The following is a 24,616-nucleotide window of genomic DNA, read 5'->3' as shown; positions in this document are numbered from 1 at the left end:
TGTGCATGACAAACAACACTTTTAAAGTATAAAGTTATAGGTATAATACTATAATGTATTTAGGCCATTCGAGCAGAAGGATAGTTAGCGCAGATTGTGCGTGCTGTTCTGGCTTTCATTTCACATATATGTTTTATTTATGGCTTTGTGTATCCGTAAACAAACAAACAAAAAAAAACAACGGGAAAACATAAGAGATCCAGGGCCCGCTGTGTTCTGCTGTCCATTTTAATTTTGTGTGTCAAATTTTCGATTTACCTACATTTTTTGCGTTCCTATCATTGTGTGTAGGGCCTAGTTGTTGTGTTTTCGTGATCCTCGGTCTTTTCTGAAACTAGTTTTCTGATGGCGGGGCAGGCTATGAATGAAATGCGCTCGACTTAGGCAATCAAAGAGTAATTGAAGGTTCAATATGTGAAAGTTACCTGTCGAAATACCACTAAAATGATGAATTGTCACTTTAATAATTTTTACAAAGTCGGCTTCACATGATGGGTTGTGTCACATTCTATAGAGTGTCCATAGGAAGAACTGTGTTGTACTACGGTTGGAGCAGGGGTTTTACACTTGAATTCCCCGGCATTTAGGCAAAATACTGAGCTTCCGATGAGAGCTCTATAAGTGCTGGAAAGGATTTTTATCATAATGGTCGATGTAAATTGGAAATTGGTACCATGAGAAAGGTATACTATGCAAAATTTTATTATTGGAAGTTGACGAATGATTGCCGTGATGTAAGCTATGATGAAAAAAGATAAAAAATCACAATTTACAACATTACGCACGCACGCAAGCAATCGTTGTCTTCCATAGAATTACAACCTGAGCAAGGTTAGTCTACGACTAATTTACATATGTTCCCATGTTCAATGAGCTATGCTGAAAGTCTAGACTTGATGGCTATATTGTCCTGCACCGTCACCCGGCCCTCAGTAGAAAGAGGAGCATAAAACGTACTTTACGGTCTGAGTTAAATTGAAGTTTACATTAACTTTACATTTGAATCCTTCTGTATATGTCTTGGTATTAGTAATTTGCTTGAGGAAAGTTCGACCGGCAGAGGGCATGCTGTGTTAAACTGAAACAGGTTTGTGAAACTTTGTTACAAACTTCGAAATGCTTTAACATTTCTGAAATGATTTCGGGTATACCGCCCTCATCGACCACAAGAAAGTTTTCTGATTTCACATAATGCGCATGCGTACAATTGTAGCAGCCATCTTGGATAGAAAGTAAAGATGTTGCTCGCCAGTTGGTGCCGCGTTTCTTCCCATTTAGCACGCGTAAGTATCCATTTCTTACCTTTAAGCACAAAAATGAAAGTGCGTCATAAATTCCTGAAAATATCACATCGTTGTAAAAATTTGCGCACAGATTCATGCATAATTGCCGTATGACCATGAACAGGCAAGGGCCATGCGATCATGTCGTTCGTTGCACAAACTAATTTGTCGGTACTGCAGGGTTTAATTAAATACTTATATATGGGCCCATCAAATAAGCTACAGCATTGGTCCCCTCAATATGTCAAGTGCCGATATAGGTAGTATTATCTGTCGGTATATTGAATGAATAGCATGGCAAAAAGTAGTTCGAATAGACTTTGTCTTGTGAGACGTCCATGATGTGTGGGTCACAGTGAGTGACCTGCCGGGGTCGACTACGCAACCCTGTGATTGACATTGACTCCAAAAATACTGTAAGCTGAGCTTTAAACTTCACATATTCACAATATTTATACATTTATGTGAATCCGGTCTATGGGCTTTAGGTTTTGTTCTGTATTTATTAGGTATCCTATTAGGACGTATGTTATACAACAATACGTCATAAATACACACAGAGGTATTATTCGCAATAATTTTTTTGTGCATAGGACTGTTGACACACGAACCCATCGTGCACTATGATAAGTGAAATTTTTAAATGGCTTGTCATGTTTTGAAGCAGCATGAACCTTCAAAAAGAGAGCTCCATGATAGACTTTCGAGTGAGAACACCACGTCTTCCTCAAATTACTTGAATGAAAGTGGCCTTTCCACGTTTCCTGTATCTGTGATCTAGGCCTTCAGACCTTCCTGTTTCATAAATGAATCATGGTGGGATCTTGACTAGACACCTTTCCAAACACATGTCTTTGCCACTACTCTCTGTCAATTTTAGTAGCAACGCCAGTTTGACGTGAATATTCTGTATTACCCATTGGTTTATACATGGTCAAAGTGTTTTGAACCCTCATACATCGTCATACCGATTGTCACTCATCCTTTACAGGTTTAACAAAGGCATATGACTGTCAATTGCCTATTTCATGAACTATTAGAGTGAAAGGCTAGTGATTAAATGTGTGGTCCCAAATGCATGAAAGGTACAAAAAGAAAAGAGTCATTGTTATTATACAAATAAAACTGTAAAATGGTGAACTTATGGTGTAAGATACTGTAACTGTGGAAGTAAAGTCATCACAGTATGTTTGTGAAGTTTACTCTACAAAACTCTTCTGACTTCAGTTATATTTACCGATATAATTTTTGATATTAAAATTTATTTTATATCTATGTTATTTTATTTTAACCGATGTGTTTTCACTGATATAGCCGTGAATATCAATAATATTACAAGTGTTAGAATGTCACTGTGCTGGTGTTTATCCAAAGCTATCACTTTTTGCTTTAATAATGCATGAATTGAAAGCAAAGACTGATAACTGCGCTGTTCAGCATTAGATGAGCTGTAGCAGGAATGCCCATAGTGAATGAAGGCAAAAACATCCAACACTACTCAGGTTATCACGTCTTTTCTGTTGATTTCTCTCAGGCAAGCCATAAAAATCTATTCAGACGCCAGCTACCTTTATTGACAGTTGTCAACAACAGACTATTCTCAGAAGTCAAAGATGAGGTAGACCTGTGTGTGATAGGCTCTGGACCAGGAGGATATGTAGCTGCAATCAAGGCTGCCCAGCTTGGGATGAAAGTAAGAAAATAGTTTGGATGTATCTCACACATTCTCCCCTTTAGAAAAAGTTTATTGGCACATTTCCATTTGAAGTGAATCTTTGCAATTGCGATATTCAGGAGTGTTACTACTTTTTCGGGCATGTGGAAAAATCCTGACACTGATGGAAAAATACACCACTGATTTCATTGATTTGTGGGAAATGTAGGTAACATGGAAAATATTGACGTACATGTACAAACTCTTGTGTTTTCTCAAAATAAGTGCCCAGTCTACAATAGGTATATCTATGGTATATCTGTGTCTATACATATGATATCAAGTGCAGGCTTTCTGCAAGTTTTACTTGGTGACCAGGAATATTTTTGTTAAAAACTGTCCTCACGTTCAGCCTGTTATTTCTCTTTTTCCCAAAACAAAGTGACGTGTTTGTTTTGGTCCTATTACATTCTTGTATAACTGTATAATTACATCAAAATATTTTGATAACAGTGACGATGTACCTTTATACAGGTAACCAGACTGATAAGTTAATGATGCACACCATAATATGCATAAGATATTGCAAATATGCAGATACTGATAATACTGATTTGTGTCATGTTACTGATTTGCAAATATTCTGTCTCCTTATTTGCAGACGGTGTGCGTAGAGAAAAATGCAACACTTGGAGGCACATGTCTCAACGTTGGATGCATCCCTTCCAAAGCATTATTAAATAATTCACACATTTACCATTTAGCACACTCTGGTGACTATCAAAAGCGAGGAATAGAATGTAAGTACTTGTTAAAAAATTTCCTGAATGTTATTATTGTTATTATTTCTTGTATCTCTGTAGCCTCATGACAATACATGCACTGTATAGTGCATTTGATAATACACAGTATGAATAATAATGTATTGTAAATGGACAGATCAAAGGTACCAACAAAATTGTACAAAATGTAGTGTTTTCTTTCCAATTGTATGCTGTAAACCCTTCACTTATTATGAATTAAAGGCCCGATAGCTGTATCTTTTAGCATTATTTTTTGTGATTTTACTTCCAAACTATAGCAGGTTCATGGGAATGTACTCATTGAGAGGTGTTTATACAGGTAGAATAAACTGTCCACTGGGATTACATGTGCAATTTTGAGCAAGATAAATAATAAATGTTTGCCCAAACAAAAAATGGCGCCCTCATGCAGATAAAGCAAAACCACAGTAAGCAGTGCATGTATGCATTGGAATCTTCACAGAAACAACAGACTAGTCCAATATAATGCATGTAGTGCTGAATGTTTCCACTGGGACACCATATGCCATGTTTTCTTTGTAATATTACAAATTTTTAAAAATGGCGGGAAATCAATATAACGGTCAAAATTTAAATTTACTTGTCCAATTTTTCAGTGGTAAAAGACTATATCCTTTAAATCTGTAGAATTTTAAGAAAACCTGAGAAAATAGAAAGCCTTTTTCAGGTCACCAAATTTCAAGAGTTACAGCTACAGGGGCTTTAAGTTCCACCTGATCTTCATTGTATTGTAGAGTGCAGGAGCTAACACATTTATATAATGACACTGAAAATCTATGTTATCAAATATGTAATACTTAGGTTACAGAAATGTCCACGGCATCTGATACAAATGTAACCTCACAATTTTCAAATAAGATGAAATGGATTCAACACATACAAGTATCAGCCACTTTGCAAAGATTGTAGCTAAAAATGAACATTAAGATGAAAAATTCTCGGAAGCAATCTTTTCACCATACAACATTTGTTTATATTATCTTCATGCAATGGTTGACTTCTTGGTTACAGTTGGAGACTTAAAATTAAATCTTCCAAAGATGATGGATCAGAAGTCATCAGCAGTCAAGGCATTAACCGGTGGAATTGCACATCTTTTCAAACAAAACAAAGTAAGTACAAAATTGTTTTCTTTGTCCTCTCCGTTCATCAGAAAAGATGTGGGCTCCGAGATTTCAGACTAATCTTAGGTGAAAAATGATTATTTGTAGTCGTCTTTCCCTTCATTTATATCAGGATAAACTAAGCTCCCAGTGAAAAGGGGAGAATTTTTCCCACTTCATCTGACACTTTGTTATCATGCTATCCTTCAAATATGGAGAAAGAGTCTTGGCTACTATGTACCTGATCAGTAGCCAGATTGGATGAAGTTATCCCTTTTGAAGTCATTTTCTATATTCATTGATGATGAGATAGCAGTCTTTGTTTCAACATTTTGTACATATGCTATTGTTCTCACCCCTTTACCTAAAAATTTGAAATTCACTATATGGAACTTTGTGATTTTAATCCAGTATGTGTGTTTTCCAGGTCACACATCTCCAAGGGTTTGGTCAGATTACCGGCCCCAATGAGGTAGCAGTATTTGATCCGTCAGGCCAAGGTGTCAAACACGTCGTCAAAACTAGAAATATTCTTATAGCAACTGGATCTGAAGTGACCCCATTTCCAGGCATTGAGGTAATGTTCAATATTACAATCCAACATTTTGTCTGTTTGTATATAGATAGGTACTTTAGTTTCAGGTACTGTTTTGTCAGTGCGGTTGAGCTTTCATGAATTCTTTAAGTTTCCTGTATGTGTGAAAACTTTTGCTTTTACTCAATTGAAACTTGCTGTTAGTTTCAAATCTTTGTAGCACTGTATCAAATCAGACTTTCATTTCGTAGCTGTACCATAAAGACTATAATCAGCAACAGGTTATTACTCACTGTAAACGAAATGACACTCACATCAAGAAATATCACATAGCGTACCAATGATATCTAATATAGAAATAACAGACGACGCGCTGACCATTAACGTTTATTTGTGGGCAAGGGCGAGAGGAAAGCCAAAAATTAACGGGCGAGGCTTGCCGAACCCGTTAATTTTGGCTTTGCTCGAGCCCGCGCCCACAAATAAACATTAATGGTCAGCGCGGAGTCTGTTATTTCCATTATATTATCAGCGAACCCAAGAAAACCATAAAAGTATCCGAAAATTTCAGGAGCGAACGACAAGTGGGCCCCAGAAACTGAGCATTACGCGACGCACTGTCACGCGCGCTGTAAAATATTGGCAAATCCGGAGATGTTTTCAGAAAAAAATATCTCAACTTGACCTACAAGTGCTCCATTTTATTTTGTGATTGATTATGATTTACGTTTGAGCTGTAAAGTTATGATACTTTGAGTTGTTAATCTTATTATTCATATTTACGGGCACATAAACAGACCATTACTGTGTATTTGTGGTCAGTCACGTTTCTCAGCTCGACCAATCAAAATGCGACAGGCAGTGCATGGTAATATAATCAGTAACATTGTAGATATTCAAGCCTAAGTGAATGTCTGTGGTGTATATATCTTTTATCAGAAGAGATTTTCACATAGGTGGATGGAAAGACTGAGTAGTCATGTGGTTTTGCATCAACTATGGATGTGAAGAAACCAATTCAGTGAGACAATGCAATGCTATACAATTACTGAAATGAAATGTCATACACTTGACAATATACAGTACATTCCACAAGATCATGGTAGTGGCCATCTCAAATACAATGTACACACTTCTTTGTAAATTGCAAATACTTCAGTTATGGATCCAGAGTGACTTGTGTGCTCTCATTAGAGTATTGGAGCAGTATCTCATGATTTTCTCTGTCTGCCAAATGATTAGATTGATGAAAAACAAATTATATCATCCACTGGTGCTCTGTCATTGGAGAGTGTACCAGAGAAGATGATCATCATTGGAGCTGGTGTCATAGGAGTTGAACTGGTAAGTGAGATCCTGGTATTAAACACAGAGATAGCTGCTACACTTTTAAATGAATGAGTCATGATTCACAAGCATGTTTTTAATGAAGATGTACTCCCCAAAAAATGGTTCATGCCAAAAAATATATATTCCATAGTTATTACAGTATAGGTAGGTGTATCAGATTTTATTCAAATTTCTTCCTAATTGAATATTTGATTACACAGATGTTGTGGTAGAAGTCACAAGGACATAAAATTAGCTAAATATCAGTCAACTTTGTCAGCAAATTGTATGTAAGACAATGTATGATTTTTTACTTGAACATGGAAAACCATTTTCTGTTATTAACAAAACCTGTTGCATAAAAAACATCCTAGTACCTAATATTGATTCAAAACATTTCCGTAATTTTTTCATGTGTTATAGTAATAGGTATACAAGGATAGGTTTGCCAGTGAATGTTCTGCCATAACATGGCAAATGTGTCATACAACATGTTTCTCTCTATGAATCCTGTATCTAGGGTTCAGTATGGAGTCGTCTTGGGTCTGAAGTGACAGCCGTTGAGTTTCTAGGTCATATTGGTGGCGTAGGGATTGATATGGAAATCAGGTAAGCAGTGACAAAACAATTTTCAAACTGATAAATTGTTCATTCTGCAATGTGTAGTTATTGTGATTTATAAAGGATGTGGAGAGAATAGCAATGATGTTGGCACATGAACAACAATATCATGCCTTTACTGTCTTGAAGTAAGATTTTTGTGTCTTCTTCCAAAGCATACCATGGTAGCATATAACATTTTCAATTTTCAGTCAGGAGATCTGGATAAATGATGCATATCACTACAAGAATCAACATTGATAAATTGTTAATTGTTTATTAAACTCAAGATGTCTGCTCAGCTAAAATGGAACGTAAAAGAAAAATGTTAACTGTATGACTTCCTTTTCCTTGAAGTTAACTTAATGTTACAATTTCTAGGTTGAATAATGTGTGTATGTGTGTGTGTGTGTGTGTGGAGGGGGGTCTTGGGGTTATAAAAAACTTGAATGTTGCCAAGATTTACTAGATATTGTACCCTTTCTTTTACCTTGTATGCCAAAACGATAATATTACCATTGTATGAGTTTTTATATAATTTACTCATTTTCTTAATTCATAATAACATAAATTGCTCAAAGAACAGTTCTACTGAGCTCATTCAATGTGCTGTGTGGAATAAAATTTTTTTCCTGTCTCCCCATTTTCTTGTAAATAGTTTGACCCACCACAAAAAGGGACAAACCAAATGCTTGTCATGAAATGGTAAAAATGATATATAAATTGCATACGCCCTTCATAATAGCCTTCGACCTACTCTTTTGTATGACATTTTCTGCACCGAAATTAAATTTCAGCAAAAACTTCCAACGAATCCTGAAAAAGCAAGGCCTTAAGTTCAAACTGGACACCAAGGTGACAAGTGCTTCAAAGACAGCTGATGGCAAAGTCAAGGTCAACATAGAATCAGTGAAAGATTCCAGTAAAACAGATGAACTGCTCTGTGATGTTCTGCTTGTCTGTATCGGCAGAAGGGCGTACACAGATAATTTGGGTCTTGAGGTGAGCTTATAATTGTCTTTTACTTCTCAGTGATTTGTTTGTTAGCTCTATAGAGCAAAGCAAACTGAGGGATCAGTTGGTACATAACAAGTCTCCCAGAGTTTTAGCCAATCAAACCTTTCTTCACATTTCTTGACATGCTTTTGTACAAGGCACATAGGTTAATTACCTGTTATTTGACTGTTCTCCCAAATAACAAACTGTGTCATTACCATTTCACGCCAAGATTTGACAATAGGTTGTTGAGGATACAAACTTTCAGTGGAGTTTTTTCTGCAAGTTGTTGCCACCAAAAGAGTTACCTTAAAAAAGTTGTAGACAACTTGTACAACCAACTTGTAATCTCTAGTCATGGCCTGCAACATATTTTATTACAATTATTAGGATGTTGGTATTGAAACAGACAATAGGGGAAGGATACAAGTCAATGAGAAATTCCAGAGCACTATACCGAGGTAAGTTGTTTAGGTTACACCCTTTCATTGCCAGCGAACATGTTAAGCTTTCCTAAAGATACAGTACCTGTTGACTTGGCTATAGAGGAGTAAGTTGGTTCTGGTGTCCATTGTGTATTTTGGAAGTACTTGCATACATTTGGTGTGTTATAATAGTGTCTTCAGTTTACTACTGTGGTCAGAGGACTACCAGCCTTGTTCTAACCTTTCCACCAATTGTAAATAATGAAAACTGTATAGAAATTCTGACATGGCACACAGCCATATGGTATGCTAGTTTTTGAGACAGTGCTTCGTTTAAGCAACTTCTAGACTTCTCTCTGAAGTGAAATTTGAAGGGTGAATTGTTGACCATGTATCACATTCACTCCACTCATTGCATTCAACCCGCTCAAACATTCACAAATCATAGACTTGAACAAGTCTAACCCACAGGCAGAAAACAATGCAAACCACCAAAATTCCTGAACAGCGTGATGCTCTTTGGCTGCCTGTAATGTCTTACACGCTGGTCAGTACAAGAAACGCAAATAACTTAGATGTATCTTCAGAATAACCCAAAATGTGACTTTGTGTGTACCATAAAACTCTTCAAAGCCTACTCTTTGAAAAGTTCACAAGACTCACCAATATGACGTGTTTCTCCCTCGGCCTGCCACACAGTATATACGCCATTGGAGACTGCATTCACGGTCCAATGTTGGCTCACAAGGCTGAAGACGAGGGTATCATCTGTGTAGAAGGCATTGCGGGTGGCCCCGTCCACATAGACTACAACTGTGTGCCGTCAGTGGTGTACACTCACCCAGAAGTAGCATGGGTCGGCAAAACTGAGGAACAACTGAAAGAGGAAGGTGTACAGTACAAAGTTGGAAAATTCCCCTTTGCAGCTAACAGTAGAGCCAAGACGATCGGTAAGTGATGGACCACCTCTAATTATAATGAGAGATATTGATGCATAAATTGCATTGAGGGTGAATTGTAGTAAAGTCTATTTGACCAAGCTGTCTGCTCAAGTGTTGAAGTTCCATTGATGGTATTTTGGATGTATTTTCTAGTATTTTTACACTATTTATCACATACAGTATATTTGAAAGTAAGCAGAACACTGACTGATGATTGGATCAACTATGAACTAAGCTCCTAATAGTAAGTTTATATAAGAGAAGCTGTTCATCAAAGACCCACCAGTAAATACAGTAAACACAGGTTGTGTTTTAGACTTAAATTTATCAGGCCTAGGTAAGAAATATTAGCAAAGCGTACGGTCCATATCGTCAGGATGGAATTCTAGATAGCTAAGCTACGAAGTCCCACCTATGAGATGTAAAACACAGATAGTTGATGACAAAATCTAGGTTGTCAAGACGCAATTTTGACGATTTTTCCCGTCATACATGCCGTTTCAACATGGCGGCCTAGGATAACGTCGATGCGAAGGCAGCAGTCGTGGTAAGTTTTTACCGTTATTTTTATGTTTTGAAGTGAGAAATCGTGAAAAAATGTATCGCCTTCCGGGTCAAATATCATGGAAAATGCCCTCGTGAAGTATTTTTGTCGAACGTTTGGTATTTTTAGAGAAGATAGATGTTAATTGCGGACTGCTGTGGGTCTACCAGCAGATCTGTGCGATTTTGCAAATACTAATAGGAAATAGAGCAAACTTTGCATGAGTACCATTTAATAAGCTAGACCCTGCACATACGGTAATCTCAAAGATCAGATGGTAGAAGTCGCATGTTGTATACGACCAAGTCAACGAGTTGAGATCTTAAATTGCACTGCACTGCACCATACCGTGTACCATACTTGTACTGATACGCACGTGGTTTTCTATGGATATCGCACAGATCTGCTTAGCAGACCCACAGCAGTCCGCAATTAACATCTATCTTATCTAAAATACCAAACGTTCGACAAAAATACTTCACGAGGGCATTTTCCATGATATTTGACCCGGAAGGCGATACATTTTTTCACGATTTCTCACTTCAAAACTAAAAATAACGGTAAAAACTTACCACGACTGCTGCCTTCGCATCACGTTATCCTAGGCCGCCATGTTGAAACGGCATGTATGACGGGAAAAATCGTCAAAATTGCGTCTTGACAACCTAGCTTTTGTCATCAACTATCTGTGTTTTACATCTCATAGGTGGGACTTCGTAGCTTAGCTATCTAGAATTCCATCCTGACGATATGGACCGTGACGCTTTGCTATATTTCTTACCTAGGCCTGCATTTAATGGTAGTTCCTGGGTGTAGTCGGCACATTCAAATGTTTATCAAGATTTAAAAGCAGTATGCGCCCTGAAAGTGAATGACTTAAACTTTCGTTAAACTTTTTAGTCCCCACGGACACCGTCCGGGGGGACTTATAGGTTTGGTCATGTCCGTCCGTCCGTCAGTCCGTACGTGCATCCGTCCGTTCACGCAGATATCTCAGAGACGCCTGGAGCGATTTCATTCAAACTTGGTACAAGGATAGTACCATACCTCATACAGATGCACGTCGATTTGTTTCACAATGCGATCAAATTTGGCCGTGGTAGAGGACTTTTTAGTTTTCACCTCCATAGACTCCCATGTATAAGGCAGACCATAGACTCCCATGTATAAGGCAGACCATAGACTCCCATGTATAAGGCAGACCATAGACTCCCATGTATAAGGCAGACCATAGACTCCCATGTATAAGGCAGTCCATAGACTCCCATGTATAAGGAAGTCCATAGACTCCCATGTATAAGGCAGTCCATAGACTCCCATGTATAAGGCAGTACATAGACTCCCATGTATAAGGCAGTCCATAGACTCCCATGTATAAGGCAGTCCATAGACTCCCATGTATAAGACCAAGAAAAATAAAAATTTAGTTTCTCATCGTATTCATATTGCAAAAAGGATGCAGTGACACAGTTTTTAGTCCCCACAGATAAAGTCCAGGGGGCTCATAGATTGGGTCATGTCAGTCCGTGAGTCCATCCACGTGAGTCCATCCGTTCACGCAGATATCTAGACACTTTGAAAAAATGTCATGTGACCTGGATGACCTTTGACCTCGAATATACATATTTGTCCATAACTCAGTAACCACAAGTGGTAAACCTTTCATATATGGTATGATGGGACACCCTATGACGCCACATATTGTACCTCATTAATTATGTGCATATCTAATTTTGAGCGAGCCAATAGAGCTAGAGGTCTGATTTTTGGTATATAGGGATAACTTAGCAATACAATTTTTTTGACAAAATGTCACGTGACCTTGGTGACCTTTAACCTCAAATATACACATTTGTCCATAACTCAGTAATCACTAATGCTACACCCTTCATATTTGGTATGATGGGACACCTTATGACACCACATATTGTACCTCATTAATTATGTGCATATCTAATTTTGAGCAAGCCAATAGAGCCAGAGGTCTGATTTTTGGTATGTAGGGATAACTTAGCAATACAATTTTTTTGACAAAATGTCAAGTGATCTCAATGACCTTTGACCTCAAATATACATATTTGTGCATAACTCAGTAACCACAAGTGCTACACTCTTCATATTTGGTATGATGGGACACCTTATGACGCCACATATTGTACCTCATTAATTATGCGCATATCTAATTTGAGCGAGCCAATAGAGCTAGAGGTCTGATTTTTAGTATATAGGGATAACTTAGCAATACAATTATTTTGAAAAAAATGTAATGTGACCTCAATGACCTTTGACCTCAAATATACATATTTGTCACAAACTCAGTAACCACAAGTGCTACACCCTTCATAGTATGGTATGATTGGACACCTTATGACGCCACATATTGTACGTCATTAATTATGCACATATCTAATTTTGAGCGCGAATAGAGCTAGAGGTCTGATTTTTGGTATATAGGGATAACTTAGCAATACAATTTTTTTGACAAAATGTCACATGACCTCGGTGACCTTTGACCTCAAATATACATATTTTTCCATAACTCGGTAACCACAAGTGCTACACCCTTCATATATGGCATGATGGGACACCTTATGACGCCACATATTGTACCTCATTAATTATGTGCATATCTAATTTTGAGCAAGCCAATAGAGGTAAATGTATGATTTTTAGTATATAGGGATAGACTATAGGATAGAAATTTTTTGACAAAATGTCATGTGACCTCGATAACCTTTTACCTAAAATACACGATTATGTCAATAAATAAGTAACCACAAGTGCTATGTCCTTTATATTTAGTAGGATGGGAGACCTTATGACAACACATGCTTTACCTCGTTAATTATGCCCATATATAATTGGGGCAAGCCAATAGAGCTAGAGGTCTGAATTTTGGCATATATGGATTAATTAGCAATACTAATGTTTTTTTTCAAAATGTCATGTGACCTTGATGACCTTGACCTTGAATATGCATATACAGCGTTCTCACCAGGCCGCGATTCCGCGACATTCTCGCGTATTTTTCTGTTTTGTCGCGGATTTCTTGGGCGTGCGCGCCAATAGTGGCACGCCTTTGAAATTATAAACTTTCGTGGTGCCAGCCGTACGGCCGGCCGGCCGTATCAACAGCCAGTACTTCTCACCATGGACGTAAATGATTGACGCAAGTAATTACACTTCCTGGTTGAAACCGAGGCAATCTGGAGGCAATAGCCGTCAGAGTGATTCGATACATGATGGCCGATGTGTGGATGCATTATCATTATGTATACCACACAGCGGCCGTCGTGTATTGAACCACACGAGACTGTGGTAGTCTGACGCACTGGACGTGTTCGCCTTGCATGCATACCGGTACATGTCCACGGAATTCGCGGAAGCTGGAGGCGTCATGGGCACGATAAATATTTTAATAGGCTACGACAACGATAATCCGAACTACGAAAACACAAGAATGTAAAGCTTGTATATCCCTAAGGAATTACATGAACATTTTTCGAAAACAACGAACTCGAAGCTGGTAGCATTATACTGTGAGTTCCGCATGGCAACCAGGGTCTTGAAGGGAACGACGTTATAGTGTTCGTGCCGTTGAGATTCAGTGAATTTTTGTTCTCGAAAAATAACGCAACTTTGTCTGAGATAATTTTTAGGTCTTTGCTATGTTTGGAATCATGTATAAACTTCGCGGGAGATACGTGTTCTGTGATGTTATCAGGCATTTGCTCTGTTCCTCGCCCACGCGACCTAGTACCACGACTGGAAATGATCGACAACTGGCCCACTGCCGATTGATAATATTATTCCAAAAGTAGTTCCGAGGTTTAAATGTGGAATAGTTGGAGGAAAGTTCTCTTATTATGCAAAAAATTATCAATTCTTGGCTTGCGCATGTGATAAGTATATTATTCCAGGCGAACTTATACGTAAGAACATGGACGTCTTTTTTCCATGCTTCAATCAATTGACAAAATTTGTAGCCTTGGCTGGCGACCAAAATTTCACGTCAAAAGTTGATGATTGTTTACAAACATCATAGGGATATGTTTCTGATCTAAATAATGCTGACTTGGCCTGTTCCTTCTGCTGGTTGTGAAAGGGGGTTTAGTGTGCGAAAAAAAGTAACTAATGACAGGAATCAACTGGGAGCTGAACAGCTGGACACTCTAGCAACTACTGTTATTGTAGAGGGCCCCAAAATGGACTTTCACACTGGAAAGAACGAAAGTCCCATAGACTTTTCATTAAAAGGCACTGATATTCAATATCAGTTGATATGTTTACCGAATGTTTACAAAAAAGTTGTTAAGTTGAATGAGTTGTTGAGTCCTTTATTTTGTCCATGCATAGAATAAGGTTCGTATTTGCAGTTTGACATTTTTAACATATTTATATATTGTCTCACAAAAATCATCCGTTGTCCCGCTTTTTTTTGGTCAGCGGGACAAAATGTCCCACAAAATTTTTTTTCTGGTGAGAACACTGTATATATGCATAATTCAGTAACCACAAGTTCTTTACCTTCAATTTTGATAGGATAATAGACCTTAAGATGTCACATCTTGTACCTCATTTATTATGCCATATGTATTTCTTGGCTGGCCAATACAGCTAGAGGTTTGATCTTTTTTCCCGATTTAGAACCATAACTTAGACATGCCTCTTGTTTCAAATTGGGAACAATGACATAGACCTATGTGTCCATAGATCTGAACATATACACTTTAGTGATACTTCTTAATGACCTCATTCCCTGCCCCCTCAAGACTAATACTCTTATTACAAGTGGGGACTATGTCATTGTCAATGACTTTTCTCTTGAAACTTTCAACCATTCTCTCACCAAATCTAGAATAAGAATCCGGGGTCTCTGTGCAAAGTTTGGTAATACAGAAACAAATTACCTAACATGTACCAATATTTGAAATTGAAAATGGCCACCATTCCTGTGTTAAGGTAGTATGCACCTCGAAAGTGAAAGACTTCAACTTTTGCTCAAATTTTCCTCAATGAATCTTTCAACCATTCTCTTTCAAAATCAAGAATAAAAATAGGGGGTCACCGTGCAAATTTGATACTAGAGAAACAAATAACCCAAGATTTACTGTATTAGAAATTCAAAATGGCCGCCATCCCTGTGTTAACTCTATGGAGAAAGGTAAAAATTTTCAAATTTCGAAAAACTAAGCCAGTATAAGTTTTCTTTCACCAAGAGCTTAAAATGAACCCCCACAAGTGGTATATCAGAAGAGAATTGTAAAAGTTTGAGAGTCCCCAAGTCTGTCCCCTAGGTGCGTTCTACCTTAACACTTAAAATACTGAGACCACAAAAAATTGTTTGTGTCCAGGAGCTTTGAAATGAGCCTCCACAAGTGGTAGTTCAGAAAAGAGATGTAAAATTTCAAGAGTTCGAATATCTATCCCAAGGCGCATTCTACCTTAAGTCGGCTAGAAGAGGACAAAGTCATTAGTTTTTTGCTCCCTAAACTGATTTTTTGTGCCACAGACTATCTCTCTGACTCTGAAAATTTGGCATACAGTATAATATGACTGAAATTTATCTCTTTACCTACCAGACAGTATCACTTCCCCATCAGCCAACTCAGTGAAAAGCAGTATTGAGCCAAAACGATATGTATTACCACCTATTTGGCTTGGTCTGTTCCAACAGCTTTAGTCCATAAAAATCATGTTTACAGTATCTGTGATTTCAGGGGCCTTCAAATGTTCAATTTTTTGTTAAAATGCACCAAATTGGACACATTGTGCCACACTAGTTTTAACGAACTTGACCTGATGGTGAAAAATGAACTTGGCAGGAAAAGGGGTATAGATGACTAATTAAAATTTCCAGAAATTCCTGAGTTGATGGATAGAACTCAGAAATCTAAAAAGTTATTGGGTTCACTGGTTACCAGATTCGCTGTGTAATGCTCTCTCTCTCTCTCTCTCTCTCTCTCTCTCTCTCTCTCTCTCTCTCACACACACACAACAGCTGACACTGATGGTTTAGTGAAGATCTTGAGTGACAAAGAAACAGACAGGATGCTGGGCGTTCACATTATAGGCTCAGTGGCTGGTGAATTGATCAATGAAGGGGCGCTAGCTATGGAGTACGGAGCATCCTGTGAAGACGTGGCAAGAGTGTGCCATGCACATCCGGTGAGTTGCAAATTTAACAGAAGCAACCCCACACAGTGATTTTCATTGATGTACAGTGAAAGGTGGCCAAATGTTTGCATCAACCGCCTTTGAACTAAAAAACCTACCTACTCCACATATTTCCCATTGTCACATTGACAAGTCAACTTTAAAAGACTAAACACAATGATACCTGTACAGTACATATTCTTATTGATCTTCACTTTTGTAGCTAAAAACACTCATAATGTTGGATTCATCAATACTGTCCCTGCCGATAATTTACGTCATTAGAAAACTGTCCAAGCAACTGATTTACAGCAAATGCTTCACCCCCACAGCACAAAACAGAGAACGGCACTAGAAATCATACACACAGTGACCAAATAATTACTGAATTTCTCATTCATCCTTTTTTTTCACAGACTCACTCGGAAGCTTTCAAAGAGGCCAACCTTGCTGCATGGGCAGGGAAACCCATCAACTTCTAGAAACCATTGCTGCTGCAAATTTTCTTTCTTCTTTAAAATCCAATGGATGCCTTTCTGACTTTTTCAAACAAGTGAGAATGTGACAGTATCATGGACAGAGAGAAATTTTCTCACACCAGATATATTTGAAAGAAATGTCTATCAGAGATTATTGTTTGATAAAGCTTGTCAGATTTGCAACTCCTCACAAAATAAGAAAAAGATAATTCCTCTGTCGCCATTTTGTCAGGTGCTTAATGCTAATGTATTGTCGGAAAGCCATCCATTGCCTGCTGTGATGGGGTCCATAGGTATATATCTGTTGCTATAACAACTTGCCCATGATTTGTAACTGTGTACAGAGAGTTATTTTACTTCATAAGTTACGCCATACTCCCCCCTACTGTGTACAGCTCTACAAATATGTACACAACTGTGTGTGTGTTCCTGGCCACTCATTCATTCTGTAATATAAGGTTTTACAAAAAAAATCTATGAATGATTTTAAATGAAATATTGGTGATTTGAATCAAGGTGACTGGAAGTCCTTGGTTTTGTTCCATGCTTTTTTTTATGAACACTGACTGCATAACGAAGATTATAGTATTTCCCAATAATGAAAGATTCGTTACCAATCTGTAGTTACAGGTTTTGTAGAACATAACAATGGAAGGGTGAAAAGACATATGGCTATCTTACAGACTGTTATGTATTATTGTATTGATTAAGATTTAAAGTCAATAAAAATTTGACTGAAACATTCACATTGGTTGAAATTTTTTTTTTGCATGGGAGTGTTAAGTGCCCAAGTATATCAGTTCATGTCTAGGTGCAGAAATTCTGTTTGGAATATATTTTATATACATGTATGTGTTCATAGCTACAAAAATTCATACACATTTTTTTGTATTTTCGCTCAAGTATTTGCGATGATTGTACAGTAGTTTTGTGTGATTTTGGAAATGTCAATATGCGTCTCCGTGGCAAGGAACAGCGCCCTCATTAGTCTATGATGAGTTTGCTAGTTTTTCCCAACTTCAAATACACTTTACGTGTACTTGCATTCTGGCAAAGGATAGAGGACCGAACAATCCTTGTTCATTAATGAAGGCTGCTGCAGTCTTTCTGAGGGTAATGGTTCTACTCCGGAATAAAAAGGACGCGATGCGTTCTACAGACTCAGTACGCCAAAATAATCACGTGATGCCGGTACAAACAAACCCACATGTGTACTACAGCGCGTATGGAAATACACGTACGTCTATGCGCGTTTGCGCACATGGCTTTGTTTGTACCGTGGTCGATTCGAATTCCGGGTTTGGCCTATTACCATGCTATCCGGGCATGCTACGGAACCAAGGATAGCTGGCAGAGAACTCACAATTACTCTAGCATGGGTATTTCTCATCTATTTTTCGATCAGTCTATATGTTTTTAAGCTTATTAGTGTGTTTATTGTTTGTTTATCTGTTCCTTTATTTGTTTGTTAGGATTTCTGTCGTAATTTAATTATTTTGTCTGAATGTTATTTGTTCGTTTATTTACCTGTTCTTATTCAGCCTGATGCCATGTGATGTCCCATCCAATAAAACAGTTTCAAGAGCTAGTGCAAACACTTCTACAGACCACGAGTCCCCGCAGCATTGCTGTGATAACCATTATAGGCACATATTTTTCGCAGGGCCGAACTACCAGCTGCAGCATCATACTCTTAGTTCTTCAAGGAAACTCGGTCCAAAAGTGCCACTCGAGCTCGTGGCGCAATGTCTGACTGTCCTGACAACTAAGCTATCAGTGCTGGCCCACGGGACTAATCAGATACGACAGCAGTCTGTGACGTTGTCCGACGTAGATCTATATCTGTTTATATGTAATCCTATGTCGCTTGGGGGATGATCAAAGACTGAGTTCACGTAAGGACACCAAACACACACACATCTAACGACATTACCAGCTCAAAACCTCGAATTATTAGTCGACTTGTTATTTAGAAAGATGGTATTTTGAAATAAATGAATGAAAGTTATTCAAAAACTATTCGTAGAGCTCGCAAAACAAGTTTGTAGTAGGGATTGTCAGCATGTTTGTAGTATGTCACCTCACAGAAAGTATGCACAACAATATCATTAATGTCGCATCTTCTAGTTTCCTTGTGTGTAGAGAAAAGAACAGTGTTCATAAGCTAAGCACTGTCATGTTTTTGTTTTTTGTTTTTGTTTCATTTTTATCGACGACAAAATCACACCAGAATACTCCTTTGTGCCAAACTGTGAACGTGTTCGGTAGTTTTTGTGAACAAACAAACAAATTAAACGAACAAGTAAAAATGGTTATCAATAGCATCCGAAAAAAACAGCTCATATACACAAACAAATTCATACTATGAAGCACAGACGACATCCGAGTTTTGCAGTCTTGCCTGATATCCTCTATACTCCATTGCGTGCGCCCTCAACATATCAAACTGACAATATCACGTACACTGTATAATCCATACAAACTTAGAACGTGTGTAATGCAAAATTCGGCCAAGCATGTAAGTCATCTAATGAAGTATCGTCATTAAAGGAACAAAAGCTGCAATTTTAGATAATATTTTCATCATATTTTCTCTTTATAACAAAAACCAATATTTTATTCTTCAGCGTAATCTATGTTGAAATTTCAAGGTATTTACCTTTCCACCTGGCGATGAATCCAGGTCCGTAATAAAATCGGGTTGTTAAGAATAACACCGGGCCTCATTTAGTAATTGCACGTCTCTAGGCTTATATTCACAAGCTGAAAATGGCATGCCTTGTGGAGACAGATTAAAAACACATCAAAATACGCAGCAAATGAAGCTTTACGAATGATTTCATATCATTGGCAAAGTAATTACATTACCACAACAAATCATACTCTGCCTCAGGCAAATGATAAAATATGTCAATGATACAAATAGGGAATAGCAAGATTGGTAACAGCAACGCAACCCATTCAGGTAATGATGTATCGGCATAGAGATAAAGTTTTAGAATTATCGTAATATTTTTGTATTGAAAGCGACGGCACGACACACTAATCCCGAGAATATTGTACACAGCTGTGGATTTTCATACAAAAGATTCAAAATCCAAGACAGGCACCGGAGGCGGAATAAAAGTACCAGACAGAAGAAATCATTCAAAATATTATACACTGTGTTTATTTATGCGATCTGTACACAAGTAGGTCTGTAGATAAACAATGACATAGGGTCTTTGGAAAATATACTCCGCCATCTGTGGTACATATTACATTGTTATTCACCCCCTACTTGCACGTAAGTGTAATATGTGTATAGGCAGGTAGGCCTGCAGCCGTTTTCCCTCGGCTATATTTATACGGTCAATCCACACTCGATTACAAAAAGAAAAGTGAAACAAGCTTCGATTCGGACGTGGACATGGTATTTCACCTTCAATTTGTCAGGTCATGACTGTGGCATATGGCTTCTAAAGTTTTATCCAAACTGGACTCATTTTCAAATCATGATCGTTTGTTGACTCGGAGTTCACATGTCCCGTCGACGTCAAGTGAAGTGTGGCAAAGTCTACAATAACATGATATAGGGTATGAAGCGTGAATATCTCCGCCAATGATTTAAACTTTGTACATGCGCATGCGCATCTAACAATCGCTTGCATTCATTCAGTATAAGTTTATGTAACAAAATTATTATGGAGTTGATATTGATTTACTTCCCGACAAAAGTCAACAAAGGTTCAACATAACACGGGTTGCTTAGAGACAAATTTAACGTGAAGAAACTGACATGAAAGTTTTCTGCCGCTTTTATGAACGAAAACTATTCTGAAGTCCAACACACAAAGTGTATACAAACGGCTTCCTCTATATAAAAGCGACTGGGATACTGAACATTACCGTACAAAGTGCAAAATCGCATTATTTGGAAATGGTATATATCATCATTTCAGAATCGGTTTCCACGCAATAGACAATGATTTACACACGATACTGGTGACATGGGATTATATCGAATAGGTGTTATCTCGTTTGCTGTTAAAAGAGGTCAACATGAACTTTTGGCCAACAGAAACGCGCGTATACCGGTCACATGATGTTCGGGTAGACCAATAATAAGTCACGGAATATACGTCACTGTGATGCGATTTTCTCTCAACCCGATTCGCCTGGATGCCGTCCGAATATCTTTCTACTGTTCGTTTGCTCTCTCTACCACTTGCCCTCGGCTTCCAGTTGTTCTTTCTGGCGTTGATATATGTCTTTGATTTTCTCGTAAATTTTCACGTCGTAGTACAGCGCTTTCTGTACATCTTTGTCTTCCATGAGTTCTTGCTTGCGAAGTTTCATCAGTTCGGACCGTGTCCTACCTTGCAGCCAGGAGGAGTATTCCGTTTTCATGGCTGAATGTCCTGCGCAGCCTCTGTGGAATGGTAGTCCGTAAGTGTGCTGCAAAAGTTTCAGAAAATCGTCGAACTGTTCCGTTATCCCGACCACACTGAACCAATTTTCTAAATTCGACAAGAGATATTCGAGAATCGTTTCTTTGTCACTGTCGGTGATGCTATCGAGTAAAACTTTGTGGCGGTACCAGCATGGCGGTTTGTTCACGTCTCTCCCCTTATAGGAGAGTCTGTCCATGCGCGGGCGGATCAACTCCCGGAAGGCGGCCTGCGAACAGACGCCCCGGGTGTTAAACTGGAGCTGCCGGAAGAAGTAGCTACCTTGATGCAAGGCCCAGTCTTTCACCGTCAAGAACCTGGCGTCGGTGGCGCAACACAATGGATCGTCCAGCTGGTACTTGCAGAACTGGTACGAGGAGACGATGCGCTCGTACGGGTCTCTCATCAGCGTGAAATACGAACAAGGGCGGTCCTCAAGCACGTCGCAGAGACCGAAAGTGTTCTCGCTGACGAAGAACATTGGCATATTTGTCGTATGCGTCTTTGCCATCAGTTCTATGCGTTCAATAACATCGGCCACCGTTCGCTTCGGCCTGATATCGTCGTATATCCCCAGGTAACTCGGTATTGACATGTTGGTTGTTATCCTATCCATGCACTCCTTCACACTTGTCCCACCTGACTTTTGATTATGAACAAAGACAATCGTGAAGTTGCTGTCGGCCTTGGCAGATCTGGTCGAAGAATCCACCCACTCCCTCTTGGTGTAATAGTTTGGAATGAAGTTCTTCCTCTTCAGCCAAGGGTAGTCCTCCATCAATGACGTCATTTGCTGACTTTCCACTTTCTGCAGCTGCTCCCAGATTCGCTGTTTCCCGTGCAGTGACGTCTGAAGCTCGTTTCTGACGTGGTATTGACTGGCACTACTTGGAACCCTGAGTTGAGACAGAGGAAAAAAATCATTAACTGTGGCACGTCGAGGACTATACAGAAAAAACCGCAATATGTGTGTGTGTGTGTGTGTGTGTGTGTGTGTGTGTGTGTGTGTGTGCAATATTCCGCAATGTGTTTGATTGTCTCTGTTACCATGAACACCAACTTTAACTTAAAAATTAAAGTTCTACCAACACGAGGATCTAACAAAGCTGTCATTCCTTACCAGGCAACACGGATAGGGACATTCTGTGTTTTAAATCAGTTCAGCTGTCTTTTTTCGTTTTCGATTATGGTCCAAAATCCACTTTTTTGTTTCATCCCCCACCCCCACTCCCAATTACATCAACATTGTAAACGTCGACGCGGGTACTTTATTGACGTAATAGAGAACATCCCGGCTGAAGTAGCTTTAATACTGATTATTTTGAAAATTAATTATTGACACGAAAGGTGAACGACACAGAGTACATATCTCGTTCCTGAATCAGTTTTCGCAAGGGCGATTTACTTTTAATGAAATTCTATAGGCTGGAGGAAGTATTTCTACATGTCGAATATGGTGTCTAATACCCAACAGCAACTGTTTGATATGTCGGATTTGATAACAACAACGATTTGAATCAGTATAATAAAACACGGATAGACCATGAATATTTAGCTGATGTATTTTGGTTAATGTAAATCCTTTCTCGTTTTGTCAAAGTTCAAATTCGTTAGGCGTGTATTGTGTACGGTGGTTTCCGTTTGGCTTGGTGAAGCAACCTCAAAACGCCCCCACGATCGATCATAAAACAATATTTCGATAAGGAAATACGGAGCTTTTGATTCAATTCGAACAGGGCGACTCAACCAGCTGACGTGGGACGTCAAAAGTTCACGCCACAAACCACTGGAACACGTCAGTCGGGATAGCGAGGGCAGTGCTCGTGTTGCCTAGCAACACCCAGCGTCTTGCTTACCTCCAGGTCGAGTTGAAGAAGGAGAAGAAGCCAATAGAGCACCATACACCGATAAGGACAGCCAGAACCGTACACTTTGACGACCTTCTCCACCTGAAAAACGCCATATTGATTTCGTGTGTTTCGTCATCACGGTGATCTGAAAGAGACACGAGCTGACGCCGCGCGAAAAGGATTATGATAATGAGGAAGGGTCTAATAAAAACACGCTGACGACTGCACCATTTGCCATTCACTGCCTGTGTTCAGCTATTATCCTAAGCATCGATAAAGTTGGTGGATGCGTGTCCATTTCTGTAATATGACACTCTGTATGAAATTCGCTGCGGCACACAGCCCTTTATTTGGTTAATAATACGTATAAAATATTGGAAAATCTTGACTTAAAACACAAAAATTTAATAAAATGATTTGTGACTGTGGCCTGGCTTCAATCAAATTGCTTTCCATTCAATTACACGATATGGTGCTAAATTATTTCTGCTCGACTTTACATGCGAAAGGACCTATTATTCGCGACCCGTTTGTTATTTTTCTTGGAGGGGGCATATTGTCAGTAATCTTAGCTAAATACAGACGAAGCGACATCTGCCGCCATGAACTCAGTGTTTTAATGTAAGCCATTAATACTAGTCTCTTAATTTAATCACAACATACTAGGCCAGGATCGAATAATCACGTATTTGTAATATTTTACCATTTTCAATCATTTTACGGTCAGTTTGAATGAATATTTTCGCGTCGACTGACTGGTGTATTTTTGAGACCAAAATACATCCGATTTTATAAACCTATTGGTATGAGAGAGTGACTGAAGGGCACAGGCGTTTCGTTAATTGATTATGTATGCAGTGTTCAATATTAAACATATATTGCCTGGTCATGGGGGCTATAGCGCCCGTCTATTACCCCCGAGGGGCCGTGTGTTACCAGAAACACATCGCTATTACCCGAGGCCGTAGGCCACGAGGAGTAATAAAAGGGTCTATAGCCAGAATAAAGAGCACGTTATAGGTGTTTAATAACACATCACACGCTCATGTTGTATTTTATAAGCAATAAAGCACACCCAGCGATGGTGGTATACCACGAGATTTTGACAAGTTCACGACATATATGCAAGAGCGATAGCGAGTGCATATATGAAGTGAAATGGTCAAAATCGAGTGGTATACGTCGCTGGGTGTGATTTATTGCTATTATATCATAACAGTATATTGAAATTCTGGCGCGGAACGTCATAAAAGAACTTTTCCTCAAGCTGAGAGCTAGTGCGCATGCCAGCCGTGGTATATCGCCAATATACCACGGTTTTTTTCGCGTCTCGACCAATCAGATCGCTGTATTTGCACCATCAATATAGGCCTACTGGTATGATATAATATGTTTTATAACACGCCACATGCTCGTTCCGTATCGCGATTCGCAAGAATACGTCACGTGACGGGAAAATAGATACAT

The 24,616-nt window shown here is 38.7% G+C and overlaps 2 protein-coding genes across 2 annotated transcripts; one reads left to right on the top strand and one right to left on the bottom strand.

Moving 5' to 3' along the window:
- Positions 1-1,167: 1,167 nt before the first annotated feature.
- LOC139135406 (dihydrolipoyl dehydrogenase, mitochondrial-like) lies at positions 1,168-17,613 on the top strand. Its single transcript, XM_070702783.1, has 12 exons — positions 1,168-1,283; positions 2,818-2,976; positions 3,599-3,737; positions 4,773-4,873; positions 5,292-5,441; positions 6,642-6,743; positions 7,249-7,337; positions 8,126-8,330; positions 8,715-8,785; positions 9,449-9,699; positions 16,236-16,402; positions 16,807-17,613. The coding sequence occupies exons 1-12, from the start codon at positions 1,239-1,241 to the stop codon at positions 16,870-16,872; spliced, it is 1,545 nt and encodes a 514-aa protein (XP_070558884.1). The 5' UTR covers positions 1,168-1,238; the 3' UTR covers positions 16,873-17,613.
- A 2,401-nt stretch (positions 17,614-20,014) lies between these two features.
- Positions 20,015-23,343, bottom strand: LOC139135405 (uncharacterized). The gene is made up of 2 exons (XM_070702782.1): positions 23,156-23,343; positions 20,015-22,195 (listed from the first exon to the last, which is right to left on the bottom strand). The coding sequence occupies exons 1-2, from the start codon at positions 23,260-23,262 to the stop codon at positions 21,070-21,072; spliced, it is 1,233 nt and encodes a 410-aa protein (XP_070558883.1). The 5' UTR covers positions 23,263-23,343; the 3' UTR covers positions 20,015-21,069.
- Positions 23,344-24,616: the final 1,273 nt, after the last annotated feature.

This window comes from Ptychodera flava, chromosome 6 (genome assembly GCF_041260155.1).
Source record: "Ptychodera flava strain L36383 chromosome 6, AS_Pfla_20210202, whole genome shotgun sequence".
Taxonomy (NCBI): domain Eukaryota; kingdom Metazoa; phylum Hemichordata; class Enteropneusta; family Ptychoderidae; genus Ptychodera; species Ptychodera flava.
This window is presented reverse-complemented; position numbering and strand designations above follow the sequence as displayed.

Bases quoted from the DNA above. Each gene is read 5' to 3' on its own strand.
- LOC139135405 (XM_070702782.1), bottom strand. From the start codon at position 23,262: ATGGCGTTTTTCAGGTGGAGAAGGTCGTCAAAGTGTACGGTTCTGGCT. The intron at 22,196-23,155 runs GTAAGCAAGACG...GTCTCAACTCAG, and splicing joins TTCTTCAACTCGACCTGGAG to GGTTCCAAGTAGTGCCAGTC.
- LOC139135406 (XM_070702783.1), top strand. From the start codon at position 1,239: ATGTTGCTCGCCAGTTGGTGCCGCGTTTCTTCCCATTTAGCACGC. The intron at 6,744-7,248 runs GTAAGTGAGATC...TCCTGTATCTAG, and splicing joins GTGTCATAGGAGTTGAACTG to GGTTCAGTATGGAGTCGTCT. The intron at 16,403-16,806 runs GTGAGTTGCAAA...TTTTTTTCACAG, and splicing joins GAGTGTGCCATGCACATCCG to ACTCACTCGGAAGCTTTCAA.